This window comes from Micropterus salmoides, unplaced genomic scaffold (assembly GCF_014851395.1).
Source record: "Micropterus salmoides isolate LMB-PRFRI ecotype aquatic unplaced genomic scaffold, ASM1485139v1 Ms_hic_scaffold_4, whole genome shotgun sequence".
Taxonomy (NCBI): domain Eukaryota; kingdom Metazoa; phylum Chordata; class Actinopteri; order Centrarchiformes; family Centrarchidae; genus Micropterus; species Micropterus salmoides.
The window spans coordinates 31,807,797-31,827,336 of NW_024043372.1; the positions used below are offsets into that span (position 1 = coordinate 31,807,797).

Consider the following 19,540-nt stretch of genomic DNA (forward strand, 5'->3'; position numbering starts at 1 on the left):
TAGCTATGTTTGAGTTTCTTCCTCTATGAATGTTTCTCATGGTGTGCTGGAAAACAAGGAAAACCTGTTACTGCAGATGCAATGAAGTCCTTTTAGGAAGGATGGCAGCTCCTCTGCACGCTTACTAAGAGGAAAGCTGCAATATGTGTTTACCTGTTTGTCTGTGCACAGATGTATACATCACTGACAGAAGAAACATTGGTCTACACACAGTCACCTCTGGATGCACACACATCTCACATCTACATGAGCACACAGCTCTCATTGGTGAGACTGGTTGGATATTGAAGTAAAAGCAGTGAGGACGAGGCAGAGCTTCTCTGTGCATGATGAGGCTCATCTTCAATCACTCAGCGAGTCACTGTCAGTCAGTAATCGCTCGATCAATCACACAAACATAATCAGATGCAGAGCTGCAGGCTTCAGTTTGTGTGGATTTATGCATGTGTGTGCACTTCAAACTTTTTTCCCCCACATCTTTGATTCACCATGTTACCTGCGTTTGTTGGTAATGACTTCAATGTATTCATTTACATTCAAACAATTGTTTCATTGACGATTATTTCACAGACTGTCTTCTCGATTCATGAGTGAAATATTTGGTCAGGTCGAACCAACAGTTTGAAATGCAAAAAATATTCAATTTAATTCACAAAGGAAAAAGAAAAGCAGCAAAACTTATATTGAGAAGCCAGGATTAGGAAATGTTCTGCATTTATTCTTGAAAATTAAATGAACAGTTCATCAATTCTAAAAATAGTTGCAGATAAATTTTTGTTGATCTTTCTAGCTGTAATTTTTATTTGTTTTGGGCTTAAAAGCAGCCCATCTCTCACGTGTCATTTACAGTATATAAATGTTAAACAGTTTCAGTTGTGAACATGTTGCACATTATTGGCATTAGCAGTCATTATTAGCACCAGTTTGAGAGGCCGACTGCAGCAGCAAGTCTCCTTCAACATTTAGATCTTTTCTTTCCCCCTCTCTCTGCTTATTGACATGCAGGTGTTTGAATTAAATCACGCTGTGAGGCACCCGGGTGCCTGATATTTTACTGTGGACTCACTTCAGTGTTTTTTTGCTGAAGAAGATGAGTATGATCAGCGGGGCTTTTGGATGTCGCTCTTCTGAGATATTTCTAGTGAAATCAGAGTTTCTGTCACAAAGATTCCTAACATAATCTTATATAAAACATCATTACGTATCAGATTTTTCATCTGTTTCAAAAGGCTCTGCCTGTTCCAAGAATTACTTTGTGTTAAAATGAATTTACTTGATTTAGTGATCCCATTTCTGCTGGTATGCTTCCATTAAAGGGAAATCTGGACATATTCCATATTTTCTTTAACAAACGCTGTCTGTGTAGCCAAAGCCTGATATTCCTTTTCCTCTATGTCAGAGAGCTCCCTTGTTGTACAATGCTATCAAAACACATAACTGAGCCACACTAATGCACTAGGTGGCATGTACCTTCATTATTGTTATGATCATTGGCACTGTAGTTTATTTTGAGTTAGTCCCACAAAAGCCATCCCAAAAGAGCACTATTTATTCCTGAATAATGTCTGCTAAAAAGGAAATTTTTTTTTTTAATGAAAGGTGCTGCATACATTTGTAAACTTGTTTTAAAGATTTACATCTTCAGTAGGAGCTAAAGGATTTGGGGCCACAAACAGGGCCGGTGCTTGAAAAGTGTTGGGAGACGGACCTAAGCTTTATTTACATCTGTATGTTAAGGAGTTATGGCGTAGCTACCGAGCCTACATGAAGCTATGGCGGCTACACGAGGTACCACATGAGGCCACAAGAGTCTTGATTGGTGGGTGGAGACTGAAGACTAGGAAGAAGTAAGAAAGCCTCAGCAGCTGTCACTCTGTATCAGTAGAAGTATCTGTAGAAGTTATGTGGATGAAACTCTAGTTATATAAGTACATAATTGGAAAGCAACAGTGTAGATACCTACTCTAGGTAATCCTTGACATCATTCATAAATCTGGATTAACACATGGCTCGTTTTGGTCTTTTGATGGGACTCGTTGACAATAAAAAGTATAGAATGTCTTTATACTCCGTGGCCTTATCCTTTAAGTCTTCCATTCACAAAATTTCCTCCATGAACCTTTCAGAAAGAGTGAACGTTAAAGATTCATTTCTGGCTTACTGTATATGTATGTGGGTAAAAAAAAAAAAGTACCAGCAGAACAAGAGTTCAAAGTGCGAGTAATTCTTACTGTAACTCAGATCTCAACATGTCACGTGGCTGCCTTCTGGTCTATGACGGACTCGGTCATGAAAGAAAGATCATGGTTTGGGTTGACATCACTACTTTATTAAGGTCAGTGGAGCCTCGTCGTCACAGTTCCAATAATACTGGTTTATGTTCTTGGTTATTGTTAAACAAAACAAACTAATGTGGACTGAAAATGGAAACAAACAGCCGTCTCATGTGTTAAAGTGCAATGTTTTGGAGAAGGATCCAGCTGCAGCTCGCAGACAAACGTGAAGGAAACTGAAGGAAGTTGAACTTCCAAATATGGTTCATCCCAGAAGCCATAATGCGATGCCGTTTATCTCGGCCCACACAGAGAGTTCAGATAAGATCATTTAAGTGTGAACTAATGAATGTACATTATGCTGTCCTGCTGCCTTTGAACCACAGCAACGTACATTCGACTTCAAAAGTTGGCTTAGGAAAACAAATTAAAAGGCAGCTGCAGGTTTTTTTTTCTATATTGAATCTTGAATTAATTTCATACAAAGATCTTTAGCCAAAACAAAACGACAAGATAATAAAGCATGACCCAACTAGATACGAAGGGGTGTCACGTAACAATGTTTACAGATTTTAACAGTTTTAATTGCTTTACTATTCTTGCACCATACAATCTTACAGTTCAATATATAGTAGTAAAATATGTAATTATATATTTTACAATCAATATCAATCTTGTTGGTCTCCTTGCCGCAAATTAATAGTTGAACCAGTCTTAAAGAAATATATAGGGTACTACGTGGGCTGAGATAAACGTCATCACGTATTGTGCGCGGTGTCTTCTGGGACGAACCATATTTTAAGGATAAGTTCAGCTTCCTTCAACTTGCGTCATGTCTGCGGGCTGCAGCTGGATCTGCTTGATGTTTTGACCTCTCCCTCTACAGTTATCGCTCTACAGTAACATCACCTCACTTCCTCCTTTGCTCCCGTGTAATTACCACAGACAATCGAGGCCACTTGAACGTAAACACATGCATTTTGGGGCAACTGGTCATGTTTACTTGGGTGGACAGGCTCATATTATCAATTTAGTTGGTTATGGATTTGTTTCTAGCATAGATAGTAAAAGATGATGTATTCTGTTGTTTATTTATCAATTACTGAACACAATCTGTAATTGAAATGTTGTGAGAACCGTCCCACAGTTGCACTCACTGTGACTTTAACACTTACAGAACGAGTTTCTTTCCACGTCAATCAAAGCAGTCATACACAGTCAGCCTGCACAGATCAGTGACCCTATATGAGACAGGCTGACACACGCACACACACACACACAAACACACACACACATACACACACACACACAAACACACACACACATACACACACACCACACACACACACACACACACACACAAACACACACACACATACACACACACACACACACACACAAACACACACAACCACATACACATACACACACACACACCACACACACACACACAAACACACACACAACCACATACATACACACACACACACACACATACACACACACACACACACACAAAACACACACACAACCACATACACTACACACACACAACAAACACACAACCCACACACACATACACACACACACACACACACACACACACAAACACAAACACACAACACACACACACACAGAGTCCATTGTGCTGCACCTGATATAGTGTCTGAGGGACCCACCTGTTCAATAGGTGGTGTGATTGGTAGATTTAAATAATTGAACAGGTCTGGTAACTGTATCCTTTAAAGTGGGAACAGGGATGGGCACCACACACTCCTGATCCAACTTCAGCAGCAAACACTAACTAAAATGCTGAAAAAAATATTGTTTCGTGAAATCTTAATTTTATCTCACTGTAGTTTTAATTCTTCCAGGATCTGGGCTTTATGAAAAGGACATATTTATCATTATAAATTAGCTTTCATGCGATAAATTGGTCCAAATGGAGAATTTTTTTTCTTCAGCATAATCGCACAAGTTAGCGTGCAGAAACACACACAAAGCCACACACAGCCAACATGACTGTACCGAGGGAGGCATAGTGTTCGACCTACAGGGGGGGAAAGCAGTCAGGTGAAAAGCTGCTGTAAAATATAAATCAGTGATTAATTAATGTCATGATGTTCATAGATGGTATCTGTATTATCTGTCAACGCACGTGTGTGTGTGTGTGTGTGTGTGTGTGTGTGAGTGTGAGGAGGAGGAGCTGATAATTGTAACATGGCTCCTCTATTGCTGGAAGCCTCCCCAGAGTATTAATTCTTTCTCCACATGAAGGCTCATACATCAAATATAATACTCTTTCTCTCGCTCTCAGTCACGCACACACATACGAACAGCATGCAGTCCATATGGATGTGCCATCTTCCCACAGACACACTGATTCACACTGACAGCCATACTGAGAGGCTCAAGCAGTCAGGACACAAATAGTATCAGATTTCGACCATCAGCCTGCTTGCATATTTTCTTCAGGCGTCATGTAATGAGCCGCACTATGCACAAACATATCAAAATAATTGTAAATATGTAATGCCGATATTTTCTATTAACTCTCAGTAAATGTTACAGTTCTGCTGGCAAATATTTGGAGCAAATTGAATAACAGAAGAGGGCACATTTCATGTTCATCAGTCTGGCTGTCTAACTACCATTGAGCATCTGTGAAGCAGTTTTTCTGTTATCGAGCAACATGGCTTGTTTTTTGTTTTCCAAAAAGATGTGTGTTTTTGCTTCAGCTTCCCTGTTTGTTTTCTGTGTTCTTTCCTTGCAGAATCGTTTTCTGTTGATTAAGACTAATTACATTACAAGAAAAACACGTATTACAAAAGGTCCAGAACGCGCAGTATTTCCTTGTGTAACGGTTGTTAAGTTAAACAGAGAAAGAAAATTAAATAGAAACTGATTTACCACTGCTAATAGTTTGGTTAGGGTTAGTCACCAAAAATGATTTGGTTGATCAGGTGTTGGTCAGGTGAAGGTGAGGGAAATGTTACTGTCATGGTTTAAAGAAAAACAACGTTGAAATTAAAGGAGGGAAGTCACACTTTTTTAACCATCCATGTACGCAGACCTCCTACCTACGAGCTTATGTGGCTCTAAAATAACATAACACTACTTCCATTTGGTGGAGAGAAGGTCAGGTCGCTCAGGTCCTATCTGTTTGACAACACCTGAAGTTGCTCAACGTCCTCCTGGATCCACCTGTTTATATCTGTTTACAATCATTTTTACATCATGATTGTCCATACAGTAATTTTATTATGTTGGTCTATTCTGTACATACGACATCTATTACATGTTTGTCTGTCCTGGGAGAGGGATCCCTTCTCTTCCTGAGGTTTCTGTGAAGGTTCTCAGTTATCCAGGTCATAGTTATCCAAAGAAGGTTAAAGTCAAGGGCAGCTGGACTTTGTTGAAGATACTAGAAGACATTTCATCCCTCTTCCAAGAGGCTTCTACAGTTCTGACTGACTGGTAGGGAAACTCAGCTATTTAACCTCAGTGGGATTGTTTGCATCGTCGATACACCTGGTTGGTTAGTGTTCCTGGCTGTTGTAACGACAGTCGTTATGGTTGTCTGAACGACCATTATTGGCATCTTCACCTGAGGCCAAGAGGTAAAGTTTCTTAAGTTTCCTGGGAAGTGATGAAAGGACAGCATTGTAAGTGGGGTGATAAGTGGTGGCGTAGACCTCCTCTTCTGTTCAGTGACGGCTTCTCACACCGGGTGTAAATGGCTTCCTTGACACCTCTTTCAAATAGCTGAGTTTCCCTACCAGTCATTTCAGAACTGAAGAAGCCCAGTTGCCCTTGAATCGAGGGTCAGAGGACAGAGGTTGTCGCATGCCATTACAACTTGTTCTCACTCCAAACTCGTCACATATGGACCCTTGGTCAAGACCCTTGGTACACTGAGTACCTCTTTAGCGCTGCTTTTGCATGTGCAGGGCTGCGCGTTCAAGTTAGCAATAATGAATACATCTGACTTTTAAAATAAAACACGTGGTTTAATATTGTGAAATGCTCACAGTTTGGTTAGGTTTAGAAAAAGATCATTTGAGAAGTTTGTTACATAAGTTAAGTTAGTTGCGAAAGTGTTGTGTTTAAAAGAATCAACATTGACTTTTTGTTTCACACAGGAAAAGAACTCCTGAGTTAATGTCTGGTCTTTTTTATACTAGGCCTACTTGTAGAGTTCTAAAGGGGTACCAGGTGCGTTAAAAAGTAACACCAAAAGGTTTTAATCAAGCGTCCACATGTGATGACTTGGGAGTGAGAACGGGTTATAGTTTGTAAAGCCTTTTGAGGCAAATTTGTGATTTGTGATGTTGGGCTGTATGAATTAAAGATCAGTCAGTTCAGCAAACCATGCATGAGTTTGGCGGCCCCGTGGCAGCTGCTTAGTTAGCTTATAGGAAGGGCCGACTCTAGTAGGGAGGAAGGTGGTCGGGATGAATTGTGAGCAAACAAGGGTTGGGACTTTCTTGACACTTTCGTCTTGAAATATACAAAAAACACAATTTTATCTAACCTTAACCAAGTGCTGCGAATAGCTAAACATCAACATCAACAGTAAAAACACGACTTATGCTTTATTTCATAGGAGTGGATTTTGTGAAGAACCTAAATCAAATACATTGTCAGTGTTATAGATTTTCCCAGTACAGATGTTGTGCAGCATTCATTAAAAACATTTCCTACTTACGTTGTTAAAAAATTTAATTAATTAAACGTTATGTTTCCTTCCAAACAAGTCTGTTGTTGCAAATCGGTAGTACATAAACGTAACGTCTGGCAGAAAGGGTTGTAAGTCTCCCATGATGTTGTGATTTGAAAACAGAAATGAACAAAATTGAAGCAGCACGATGTAACCTGACTGAATGTCTAGTATGGATTAAGCTTCAAAACTTCTAAAGCCTACGTTTTCCATAATGCAGCCTTCTTTATGTTAGACTGTCACTGGTAGCCATTTTATAACTCTAGGTATCACTTCATCCCAGCTTACTTTGGAACAAATCTCTCCCGTGTTGTTTGTGAACACATATGCCCAACAAAATGAGCTTACTCCCAGTGAATTTGTGTCGTTCTCATGCTGTTTCACGCCTGCATGGCAGCGATTTGAGACCATCTCACCCATAGCTCGGCTCCTTTGCAGGAAATCCCCGGTGGTAGGATTTATGTGCGAGTGGTTTTTATCAAGTATTTACTGGATCTCTGCCTTTGTGCTGTCAGTCCTTGTCACCGCTCTCCTCCTCCTGCCTGCCCGCCTCATTTCTCTACATATGCAAGCACACATGGGCTCACACACAAAAACACACACTCTGTCTTTCTCACACTCACAGAGGCTGTCCATCCCCCTTATGTTTAGATACCAGTTGGTGTTTCTGCTTCACCCAGAGGTAGCATGCTGACAGGTGCAGAGGGTCAGGTGCTGGTGAGACAGAGAAGGAGTGACTGACTTTGAAATAAATTGGAAGGAATGAGGAGGTGAGGAGATCGGACGACAGCTTTGTGACGACATCTAGGGTGAAAAAAACGATAAAAATGATCATAATATGAACGACTGAATAAATTAGTGATTAAGTTAGGTTTTTGAACTGAAATGTAGATCAATATGATCTCCTCAGAGTTTTATGAGGGAGTGTTGAACAAAAATTTGTATTGAAAGAGAAAGTAGTGCAGGAAGGAATTAACCTTTTGAAATGTTTTTTTTTCTAGTAACTAGCTAATAATGCAGTTAGTCCGGTAGTACTGAAACGTAGCCGCTTACTTCGGCTATGCATGTCATGATTTCTGTCCTTGCACAGCACGTATGCATTTACAACGACAGTGGCAGATTTAAAGCTTAAAATATTTTGTAATTGTAATTGTTGAATCAGTGTGTCTTTGGTCTCAGACAGGGGGTACAAAAGCAGCTTCTCATTTCTAGCCGCTGACTGTTTCATTTTGCTGGCTGAAATACAACTGTGGCTAGCAGGTTTATTAGTTAGCTAAGCTAATGTTACCTTCATGAGTTGGTTGATAGCGCTGTTTCCAAATGAGTTTTTAATATTTCCATCTGACTTGTTTTAAAAAGAAAACATCTTGTAAATGGTGTAAAGTTGATCCATATAGAGTACATGAAAATAAAGAAACATTGTATTTCTGTGCAAGCTAAAGCTTGGTAGAAGTCCATTTAGTATGATAAAGAAGAAGATCAACATAAGTTACTGTTTGGCTGCTTATTAACTCACATACATACATATTTTCACACAGTATGTTTTCAATTTTGGTAAGGATCCCTTCAGAGATAGACCTTTTTTTTTTAAAGAGTAAGATCCTTTTTGTTTAACCAGAAACACTCATTATATCGTTCTATTAAAAGCCACCAGACTCCCTTGACGAAAACACAAATTTTACCCCGGAGCACTCTGAAGTTGATTCACACAGAGCTATGCCTTGTTATGGTTGCTAAATTGTGATTCGACAGTCAATGTTTGGGTGGCGGTTTATCAAACAATCAATTCTGCACTTAATATAACCCAGGTTTGTTGGGTTTGTTGGGATGCCACTTCTGAGTGTTGTTTTCTACTTCTGCATGCAGTATCACTGAGCTGCAGAGTGGGTACGTGGGTGGTTGTTGTATGTGTGACAGATGTAAAGGGATGTGTATTTGTGTATGTGTGTGCATTTAGGTCTCTGTGTATTTATAGTCTGTTCGCTTGTGTCAGCTTGTCTCTGCTCTGAATGCTCATCTACAGATGTGTTGTGGATACGTCTGTGTGGTCTCAGATAGGTTTGCATGGTTATTTTTGTATTTCTACACTTCAGATGTCCTCACAGGGATAGAATATAAAACTCGAGTAGCGCAGCTGCATAAACATCAGCTAATTTATGACAAAACTGTAAACTCTGTGACAAGTTATGGAAGTTAGTGATGTTCCCTTTTCTGAATTTCTCTCCAAAAAGCGAGGCTATTGCTTGTCTAAATTACTTCTAATATTGGCTGGTTTTCAAGTTTGGATCCGGTTCCAAGTAACTAAAATACCCTGATCCATTAAGATTCAAACATTCATGTCAATCTTTGAGTTTTAGTTGTTAAGTATTACGTTTTGTGCACCTTTTGTTACTTACAATTGTGGGATTCAAAAGGATTCGATTCAGTAATCAGACAATGAATTCAAGATTCTATTCAAAAATAATCATTAATGTGTCTACAAACTATATTATTATTATTATTATTATATATTAATTTATACCAGATCAGGACAGCAAGACACAATATTTCATGTAAGCAGCAGTTTTTGTTATTGACATTTTTGAGACATTGTCTGTGAGCCACAGTTTTACGAGAAGCAACACAACTTTCAGTAACGTGAACCTGTTAACATCACGTTACTGTGAAAGGTCAGGAGATCGAATCATCTGTTATAATAACGCCGATTGGATTGTCATTGTATGATGTTTAATTAGAACAGACAACTTTTCAATGATAATTTCCAAACATTCTCATATGCTCAATAACAACATAAATGGTGATATTGTGGTGACAAGTGGCCAAAACTAAAAAAGAAAAACCTGATTACTTTAAAAAATAGAAAATAAAATAATATACAGTGGGTACGGAAAGTATTCAGACCCCTTTAAATTTTTCACTCTTTGTTTCATTGCAGCCATTTTCCAAAAATCAAAAAAGTTCATTTTATTTCTCAGTAATGTACACTCAGCACCCCATCTTGACAGAAAAAAACAGAAATGTAGAAATTTTTGCAAATGTTTGCAAATTTATTAAAAAAGAAAAACTGAAATATCACATGGTCATAAGTATTCAGACCCTTTGCCGTGACACTCATATTTAACTCAGGTGCTGTCTATTTCTTCTGATCATCCTTGAGATGGTTCTACACCTTCATTTGAGTCCAGCTGTGTTTGATTATACATTTTTGATGTACATGTGAGCTGGGATGTTATAGCAGAACATGTGAGAGAGCGAGATGCTGTTCATCTGCTAGAATGTTAATCACATGACTTATTAATGGAAACTCCCATCACTGATATGACACTACAACACTACAGCTCTCTCTCTTGCTCTCTATTCCCTTTCCGTCCCTCTTCGTCATTCTTCTCTAACTCCATCAATGTCTTTTCTGTCACAATGAGAGGACTCAATAAAGCCACACTAACCAATATTTATATTAACAATGGATCAAATGGCTGTGTGTTTCACTCGTAGTGATGAACACACAGAGAATGATCTTGTGACTCTGCAGTTCATCTCAGCTCTACTGAGCTTTTTAGTGTCTTTCAGCTCATTGTTTTGATGTATGGGGTTTTGATTACTGTTTTAAGTCACTCTTACCGCTCTTATCAACATTAAACAGCAGACTGACACATAGTTATATTCTCTGTTGTAATACTTACATGCAATGTTCTCTGTTTTAATACTTGGGTTACTCAGATAAGGATTTTTAATCCATTCTACCTCATCACTACCAGCACTTATTATTATTATTATTACACTATTTTTTCATTCCTGCTACTTATCATTAAACTTCTGTTAAATACTGGATAATACTGTAAATATCCACATTTAGTACTTTATATTCTTAGATCTTTATGCTTTCTTATACGGTATTCTCTACTTACTAACTTCTACTATTTCTACTCCTTTAATGCCTTTATGTGCAAGTGAGTAAATATCTGTAACAAAGAATGTCCCATTGGGGATCAGTATAATATTGTGATTCTGATTGACGACTAGCTGGTAAACATAGTGGAGCATTTAGCAACTAAAGGGCCCAAAAAAAGGATCTAATAGAAAGTCAATATTAGAGTTACATTCACCAGGTGGACAAAAACAGGACTAAATTCCGCAAATGCTGATCTATGTTAGCTGGATGTGTAAATTGTTAGTTGTTTCATAGATATGCTCAATAACAACTTTAAATGGTGATATTGTAGTGACAAGTGGCCAAAACTAAAAAAAAGCCCTGCTTACTTTAAAAAATAGAAAATAAAATAATATATATGATAAGATATAGTTTCACATTTGATTGGAGTAGTAAGAAAAGGGATCAAATCAAAAAGAGGAGTTAGATTTTGAAGGTGTTCAGTGCAGTTTCATGTGTTTTTCTGCTGGTTTCCCTCAAGCTCTGACATATTTCTGCTTCCATGCCAATATCAGCTTTTCCCCCAAGGTAAATATTGAATTTTGATTTGGTCTGATAGTGTGTTGAACCCCCTCGTATTTGAGTTTTATTTTAGTAAAAATGATGCAGGAAGTGTTGCTGTGTTTCTACCTCTTGTTGTTGGCAGAAGTTTTTTTTCCGCTGAGTTTCCATATTTGCCTGTGTCCACCATTGACTGTATAAAATAAATGAATGTAGCCAATGTGACATATGTGGACTTTACTTTTGAAGCCTCAAGTTTGGCATTTTTTTTGAGCAGAAGTGACCATATTCGTACAAGAGGGTGGAGCTAGCTTGATTAATTAGTAGGGTGCATCCATAATTCATGTTAAATGTGATATTAATTAGGCCAATTTTGGCTAGAGAAAAACAGGATTGAAACTAAATGTACTTAAAGGTTCAGTGTGTCTGTATGTCTGAGGATCTATCAACAGAAATGCAATATAAGATCCATAACTATGTTTTCAGTGATGTATAAAGACCTTATATAATATAACGTTATGTTTTTATTACCTTAGAATGAGACATTTATATCTCCATAACCCCGGGTCCCCCCTTCCATGGAAGTCACCATGTTGCATTGTCATGTTTCTACAGTAGCTGAAAACAGACAAACAGTGCGCGTTTCGTCACTACGTTCTTCTTCTTGTTCTACTTCTGGTAGAATTCAGGCAGTGTAGACACTCACCACTATGTTGAATATGTATGTTAGAAGAAGAAGATGATGTAATAATATCCAGCAGGCGTCGACAAATAAGTTTTGCATCAGAGCAATTTTTTCAACCATTAGATGCTAGATGAAAACATAAAAATTATTTATATTATATATTTATATTATATTTAAAGCTAGTGCTATGGTGGTCAGTTAGCTCAGCTGGTAAAGTGTAGGACTTTCACCTAGAATGTTGTGTGTTTGATCCTACTTTGGGACAATTTTTCCCCCCTCTCTTCAACAAATTGATTCTGCAGCGACTGTTTCTCACATTACAGCATGTGCTGCAGTGTTTCGGTGTTTGATCCGCATCCACCAATCTACGGACGCTATTTAATTTCCCCAGTATCTCCAGGCAAAGGACATTTAGGGGAATCACAATTTCTGACGGCTCTTTCAGAGGTGTGTCAGACTCTTTTAATGTATTTCAGAATTTTTCAAAGCAAAACAAATGAAGGATTGAAGCAAAAACGCTGTCATGACTGAGATCTATTTCAGCACCGCAATGAACGTATTTTTTAATTTTTATAAAATATATTATTGTTGGCGGGGCAGTTTTGTCAAGGGTCCATAATCACAGAGAGAACGAATGTGTTTCCCTTGTCAATGTTTGTATTAACTTTATTTAATGTGTGATTTATAATGGACTGTGGTGTAGAAATAGTGACAGTGTTTCACACTCTTCGCTTACATTGCTTGTGTTATCTGTCAGTGGCCAAGTCACAATAACATATGGTTTTACTGAATAATTAAGTAAATATAATGTAATTTGTTAATATATCTACTTAAAGAAACCTAATTTATTGACTGGCTACTCTCTGCTGTCTCAGAAGAGACACTTTTTGTGCTGTGTTAGCCACAGTAGCTGTCCTACACTTTGAAAGTGTAGGGGGCAGTGGTAGACCGGACTGATGGTTGCAATTCGGAACCTCAGCTCTAGATGCCACTAAATCTCACACACTGAACCTTTGATGGAAAAAATGTGCAGCTATGCCATGAAGCTACCCTACTTTATTGTCTGTTTTCTTATATATGAGACTATAATTTAGAAAATGAACATCCAGCTGTATTGAATAAGATTTTAAACTAGGAATTAAGAACATGAACTCATTAGGAAAGTGTTTACTGAGGGAATAAATCAAGGGAGAAGTAGGCCCATTTTGTCATTAGGTGCTTTTGACTTAATGCGGTGCTGCGCGGAGCTGACTTAACGTGATGCATGCTGGACTTAAAACAACGCATGCTGGTTAGAAATTGTGTCCGACTTTCGCTGGCGCTGCAAAACATCACCGTGTCACATGACATGAAAACCTCACGGGAGCAAGGCGTCTGCAGGCGCCGAGTCCGGCAGCCGCAGTTGCTTTTCCCCGACTGCACCAAGTTGGAACCACACTATTGCCTGGTCTCGCAAATTCCGCGAGATCAGTCATTGATCTCAGCTCACAGTAAGCTGCTGCAGGTAGAATATGTCGGACTTGACATCTCGAACGCACCTATTGACTCCAGTGAAATCAGACTTATTCTTGCAACCAGTAGAGTCGCCCCCTGCTGGCTGAAAGAATCCAGATTTTAAGGATCATCTGCATTGGTAGTGACCTGGCTGTGATCACTCAAAGTTTCCATCCACTTGTTTTCAATTTGTACATAAAAACTCTAGAGTGGAAATTTAAATAAATTGCACTGTGGGAAAGTTGGTGTATAGAAAATGGGACTAAGTGTAATGGAAACAGATTCAGGAAATAAATCATGATATGAATGACATAAATGTCCACTAAAGCTTCTGCTCCACCGAAGATGTAGATAAAACATCAGATCTGTGTGGAGCAATGAAGAGGCCATAACCTTCCTTAAATGAATACATGAAACAAACACAAATGCGTGATATTATGACTGGAGCATTAGCATCCCCTACTGCTTATTACCTTGCAATATTCTCAATATTGAATAAATTAGCATTTCCTTTCGATTCTCTGTGAATTCAGTAACGTTTTTTGTTACAATTGGGTGTCCTCCTCAGTTTCTGGTCACTCACCAGGCCTAGAGAAGCTGCCACTCACTAGTTGCTGTTCAGTGCCAAAAAGCATAAATGTTTTTGTAGTATATGCCCCGAGGTTGATGTACTTATTTTTCTATAACTATATTTTAATTGGTCCAGATTCTCTCTCTGTCGGTACAGTGTTACAGTGAGAAGACTTCATGTAATGAGGCCAGAGTTTACGCTTCATGTAAACCAACATTCATTCAATCACCAACACGGCGACTGATATTCAATCATTCATGGCAGAGCACAGCTATGTGCACTGCGTCGCTGTTCTGTGTTTGCTTATATGAAGATGTGTCTGAGTATTATGGGTATATACTCTGCCTTATAGGATGGGTGTGTGTTTGTGTATCTGTGTGTGAGGATGTTGTGCAGACATTAAAAGCTACCCCAGGACAGAGCTAACTGAAGCGTTAAGAAGGAACGTAAGATGCTAGTTAAAACTCTGTGTGTGTGCCCATGATTGTGATTATGCCTGCGGGTCCAGTGGTCCGTAAATAAACAGCTAATGTAGCACTGCATTTTCTTGTGTTTACACTGCGTCTGTCTGCATCTGTTTGTCTCGCGGCCTCCTCTTTCCAATTTGTGACTTCCACTAAAAAAAAAACCTGAATATCAAGACATTAAGAAAATATTACAATGTCAGTCAATCACATCACTATAAGTAAATTAGTAAAACCAAATCCTCATTATTCTTACATAAGTTAAAGCCTCCATAATGTTTCTACCTGGTACACCTTTAGGGTTTACTAAATACTGTATAAGGGATGTCACAGTGAAGTAATTTCCCCTGCAGCGCGGTACATGGTGGTATTTCCGTTTTTGTTTTGTTTTTGCAAATTACTTCATTTATAATAAATGAAGTACTTTGGTGCAGTAATGTGTAGTTGCAGTGTATGTTTGTGGATTTAACGTCACTGCCCAGTGAGCCACTACCTGCAGCTTTATCGACTGAGCAAGCTGGGTGCTAACGTTAGTCAAAGTTAAACAACGTTGCCAAGCAAATTTATTCCCACAGCCATATCGTTACCTTCAGGGCATGTCTATCAAGTCATTTACATACCGCAGAAACACGCACACACACCCATCATTTAGTTTCCTTCAATTGAGGCTTATCGTTCACACGATTTCTTTCTTGACTGTCAATATCAATATTATCAATATTACGTTACAACATTACAAGATCCAACATCGCCCAGCCTGCAAGCCACATTAGCCACGCAGTATGCTAATGGCAAGTTAGCTAACCTTCAAAATAAACAGTAAAACACACACAACATAAAATGTACAGCTATCAAGTTTGAAGATGGGCCACAGACAGCCCATTGCTCATCCATCCTTGTGCTTGAACTGTTACCATTACAGCCCTCCCCTTGTTTTTTGTATAGATTTTTTTAAAGCACTGATTTATTCATTTGTAAAACAAGAAGGTATGAAATTTAAATTAGCAATAGCTCAAATAGCTACACGTAATGTATTCTTTCAGCTCATTGTTTTGGTTTAGTCTTCCTGGTCAAAAAAATAACAAAAACATCCCAAACAAATAGGCCAACAATACTTGCCAACCTTGAGACCTCTAAAACAGGGGGTGGTGGCCGCAGTGGGGGGCGTAAGCTCTCTTCTGCATCACATGCATGCTAGTTGTCTGGGTAGAAAGAGTAGAGAAAGAGATGTAGTGCTCACACAGGTTGTACAGTGCCAGAAACAGTAATGAATGCAATGAAAAGGACACAATGTTATGAACTCTGGGAAGAATGAGTGGGCAGTGAAAAACATAATTGTCCCAGGAAAATCTGGACGGTTGGCAAGTATGCAAATAAGATTAGTGAAAGTTATTTTAACTTACACAGGTTGTTTTTCAATTTTCTCTCCTAACCGTGATGGGCCTAAACAGAGGAGTGTCTGTCTGATTATATAACAACAGGTTCTGACTGATTATTGCACTAAAATACGTAATAAGCATTCACAAATTGAAGCTTCAGGAGACAGTAGTTTTGGACACAAAGTTTCCAAAACTCAGATAAGAAAGAAACCCATAAAACACGACAGATCTACTGACTTGAACTCTTTTTGAACCTTTTTTGAAGTGATCCTGAAACACCTCCAGATCAGAAGCTGATCGTATTTTCCAGGCACGCAGATAATCTCCTGCCTAATTTAAAGATTTCAGCCTGGTTTGTTTAATTTCCATAACACCTTAAACGCTGTCTCTCTCTCTCTCTCCCTCCTATTCCCCAATTCTTCCCCTCCCTCCAGGCAGATGGCAAGGTGGTCGATGGCAGCCTGCTGGGAGATGCCAACGGCGTCGAGCCTGCACCAGGCAGAGTTAAGGATTCTGGGAAGTGGCAGAAACCGCGGTTCTCTCGGAAAGCTCTGATGAAGTGCTGCCTGGTCAAATGGATCATCGCCAGCACGCAGCCACAGGACAAAGGTGAGAGAGTGGGGGAAAGACAGAGCTCGAGTGAGTGTGATGCGTTGGTGAGGCTCGCAATGTGATGAATGCACAACAAGTGTGACTAACAGTGTTTGAATTGATTGCTGAATTGACTGGCTGTACGTCTCCTGGCCTCCTGAGGTCCCTGTGGGCACAACTCACTCATTGTGCCAGGCAGATGACCTCAGGGTCAAGTACCCTGAGATCACTTAGTTGCACACACTCATTCATCAAATGTCTTTTCACAGCCTCGACCCACCATTACTAATCCCTACACAGACCTGAAATACTCTGATACTCTTCCTCTTCTATGGTTTTTAAGTGCCTCTGACCATTTCTGCCTCTCAAGAACACACATATACATGCACACACTAAAAGACTCATTAGGACTTCCTGGATGTTTTCCCTACCTTCCTAGATCTAGTATGTTGCTTTTACTGGGCTCCGGTCGTGGTTAGTCTCAGTGCTCCACCCAGTGGTCCAGCTGTGATCATGCACACTTAATCTTTTGCCTGCAGAGAGAATGAAAGCATAACAAATATTTTGATAATCGATTAATCATTAATTTTTTAAGCAAAAAGTGAAATTTGCTGGTTTCATCTTTTTAAATTGAGGAATTGCTGCAATTCTTTGTCTTTTATGATAGTAAATGAAGAGTCTATGGGTTTTGGATCGTTGTTTGGACCAAAGAAGCAATTTGAAGACGTCACTTTGGGCTCTGGAAAATTGTGATGAGCATTTTTCACAATTTCTTGACGATTAGTCGATTAATCGTGAAAATAGTCGGGAGATTAGTCGACAATGAAAATAATCGTTAGTTGCAGCTCTAGTCTGCTGAGCTCTTAGGGTTGTTACATGCTGGTGTGTTGTAGTTTAATCCACATAATTCATTCACCAACTCTTATGTCAGCCTCTTCACATGTTTTTACTGCTGTGTTATCACTTTCCTTTCAAAACGTAAGTCTGGGAGTTTGGTGGTAAAGCACTGTTAATAATAATAAGAATAATAAATAATAATAATAATAATATATATGATAAAAGCCAACGTTAATAGTTTTAGTTATAGTGTTAGCATTGTTTGAAATCACAAGGAGCAAGAAATATGTTAAGTACTATATTCTGTAATTTGTCAGTCTGTGAAACTATCAGGTTTCCTTCTCTTTCCCTCCAGTCCTTACCCCTCCCTTCATGACCTCCTTCCGTACCTCGTCATTTCCTGCCCTGCCTCTTCTTTTCCTTCACTGACTCCTTGTTTCCTTCCCTACTTTTCCATGTTCTTCTCCGCCCCATTTCCCTCTTTACCTATATTTCTCCTTCTCTACTTCCTCGTGTCCTGTTCCCTTATTCACTTATCTCCTTTTCCTTATTTCCTCCCTTATTTATCCCTCTCCCTTCCCTGCCTCTTGCTTTCCTTCATACCTACTGTCCTTGTTGCCTTGCTACTTATTCCTGTTGATGTATGCCTCGTCTCATGTCCTTCCCTACCTACTTGTCTCCTGCACTACTGTTTTGCTATTTATACTTTCGCCCTCCTCTGCTTTTCCTTCACTACTTCCTTGTTTTCTTCCCTATTTTGTCCTGTCCCTTCCTGCCTTCTCTTTTCTTTCTTTGCACACTTATCTCATTCCCTACTTCTGCCTTTTATCCCTAGCTCCCTCTTTCTGTATTCTCCTCCCAAACTCCTTGAAGCTGATTTTGTGTTGAGAAAACAGTTTCAACGGTTTGAATAAAGGCCCCATTAATTAAAAAACAAACATTAACACAGGCTCCAGAAAGATTTAATTAAACCAAATGAGGGATGTGTGTGATTGTGAGCTGCCTTTAAGGTCTGAGGCCAGCTCAGCCTCATGTACCATGTAATGGTACTCTAGCAGGTCACTGAAATGTGAGAGCTAGATCCAGTCGTATAAGACCTGACCTTGTGGCTTATCATGCACACACACACACACACACACACACACACACACACACACACACACACACACACACACACACACACACACACTTTGCATCAGATAGGTGTCTCCTCGCCTCTTCCTCCCTTGGCTCGAGCAGCAGCACTTCACTAAGTGCTGCCATGTTTTTCCTCACAGATTCACAAGGAAACTTTGCACTTTGGCGGCCCTATGTGGCAACAAGAAACTGTTTAAATATTTGAAAGTTCAAATGGAAACGCTGTTGCAAGCTGTCTGATAAAACATCTTTAGACTTTAAACAGATGGAGATGCAGATCCGGCGTTGCTGGAGAAGGTGTCCCTGTATACCTTAATAACATGTTATCAGTGTTTGTGGGGTTTGGAGGCTCTTCTTAGCTGCACATGTAGTTTTAACTTTCCCTGATGCACATTAACAATGCACTGTAGCACTGTTGCTCTATTACTGTCCCTGGCTTTTACTCTGTTTTTATCAGCTTTGTATCTTCATTTATGTAACTAATCATGGCCATGACTGTGCTTTGATTGTGATTGTTGTGTTTGTCTTATCTGTCCACGCTATTAGATTTGAAACAGGAGCACGGTGCGTAAAGAACAGCACAGCAGAGAAAGAGAAGCAGGGCTGTGATGGGATCTGTTTCATCTGAGGGATGCCAAGGGAAGAGAGATTCATTGCTGGTGGGCAAGCCCTCACCTCTGTAATGGCCAGCAGCTAAAAATAGCAGCACAAAGATGGAGATGCATATCAGAGAGAGGTGGGGGTGGTGGTGGTGGTGGTGTCAAAGTGGTTCCTGTGGTTTAGTTTAGTCGTGAAGAGGTCGAGACAGGAGCAGGGATGAGCAGGATAACTGGTTGACAGACTGCTGAACATGAAGCAGAGTGTTTGTGGAAAATAAAAATGGGCAGAGGATTCTGTTGTTAACAGAAGGAGAAACTGAGAGTGAGGAGGCTGTGTCTGCTGGTCATAATCGACCAA

The 19,540-nt window shown here is 39.4% G+C and overlaps 1 protein-coding gene across 1 annotated transcript in view; it reads left to right on the forward strand.

The window, feature by feature from the left end:
- The window catches only part of LOC119886483 (inositol 1,4,5-trisphosphate receptor type 1-like), a 65,498-nt gene extending 47,623 nt beyond the window's left edge, over nucleotides 1-17,875 (forward strand). Inside the window, exons 46-47 of the mRNA XM_038697260.1 lie at nucleotides 16,453-16,627; nucleotides 17,802-17,875. Coding sequence (XP_038553188.1) covers nucleotides 16,453-16,627; nucleotides 17,802-17,875 — 249 coding nt within the window. The remainder of the gene's footprint in view (nucleotides 1-16,452; nucleotides 16,628-17,801) is intronic.
- Nucleotides 17,876-19,540: the final 1,665 nt, after the last annotated feature.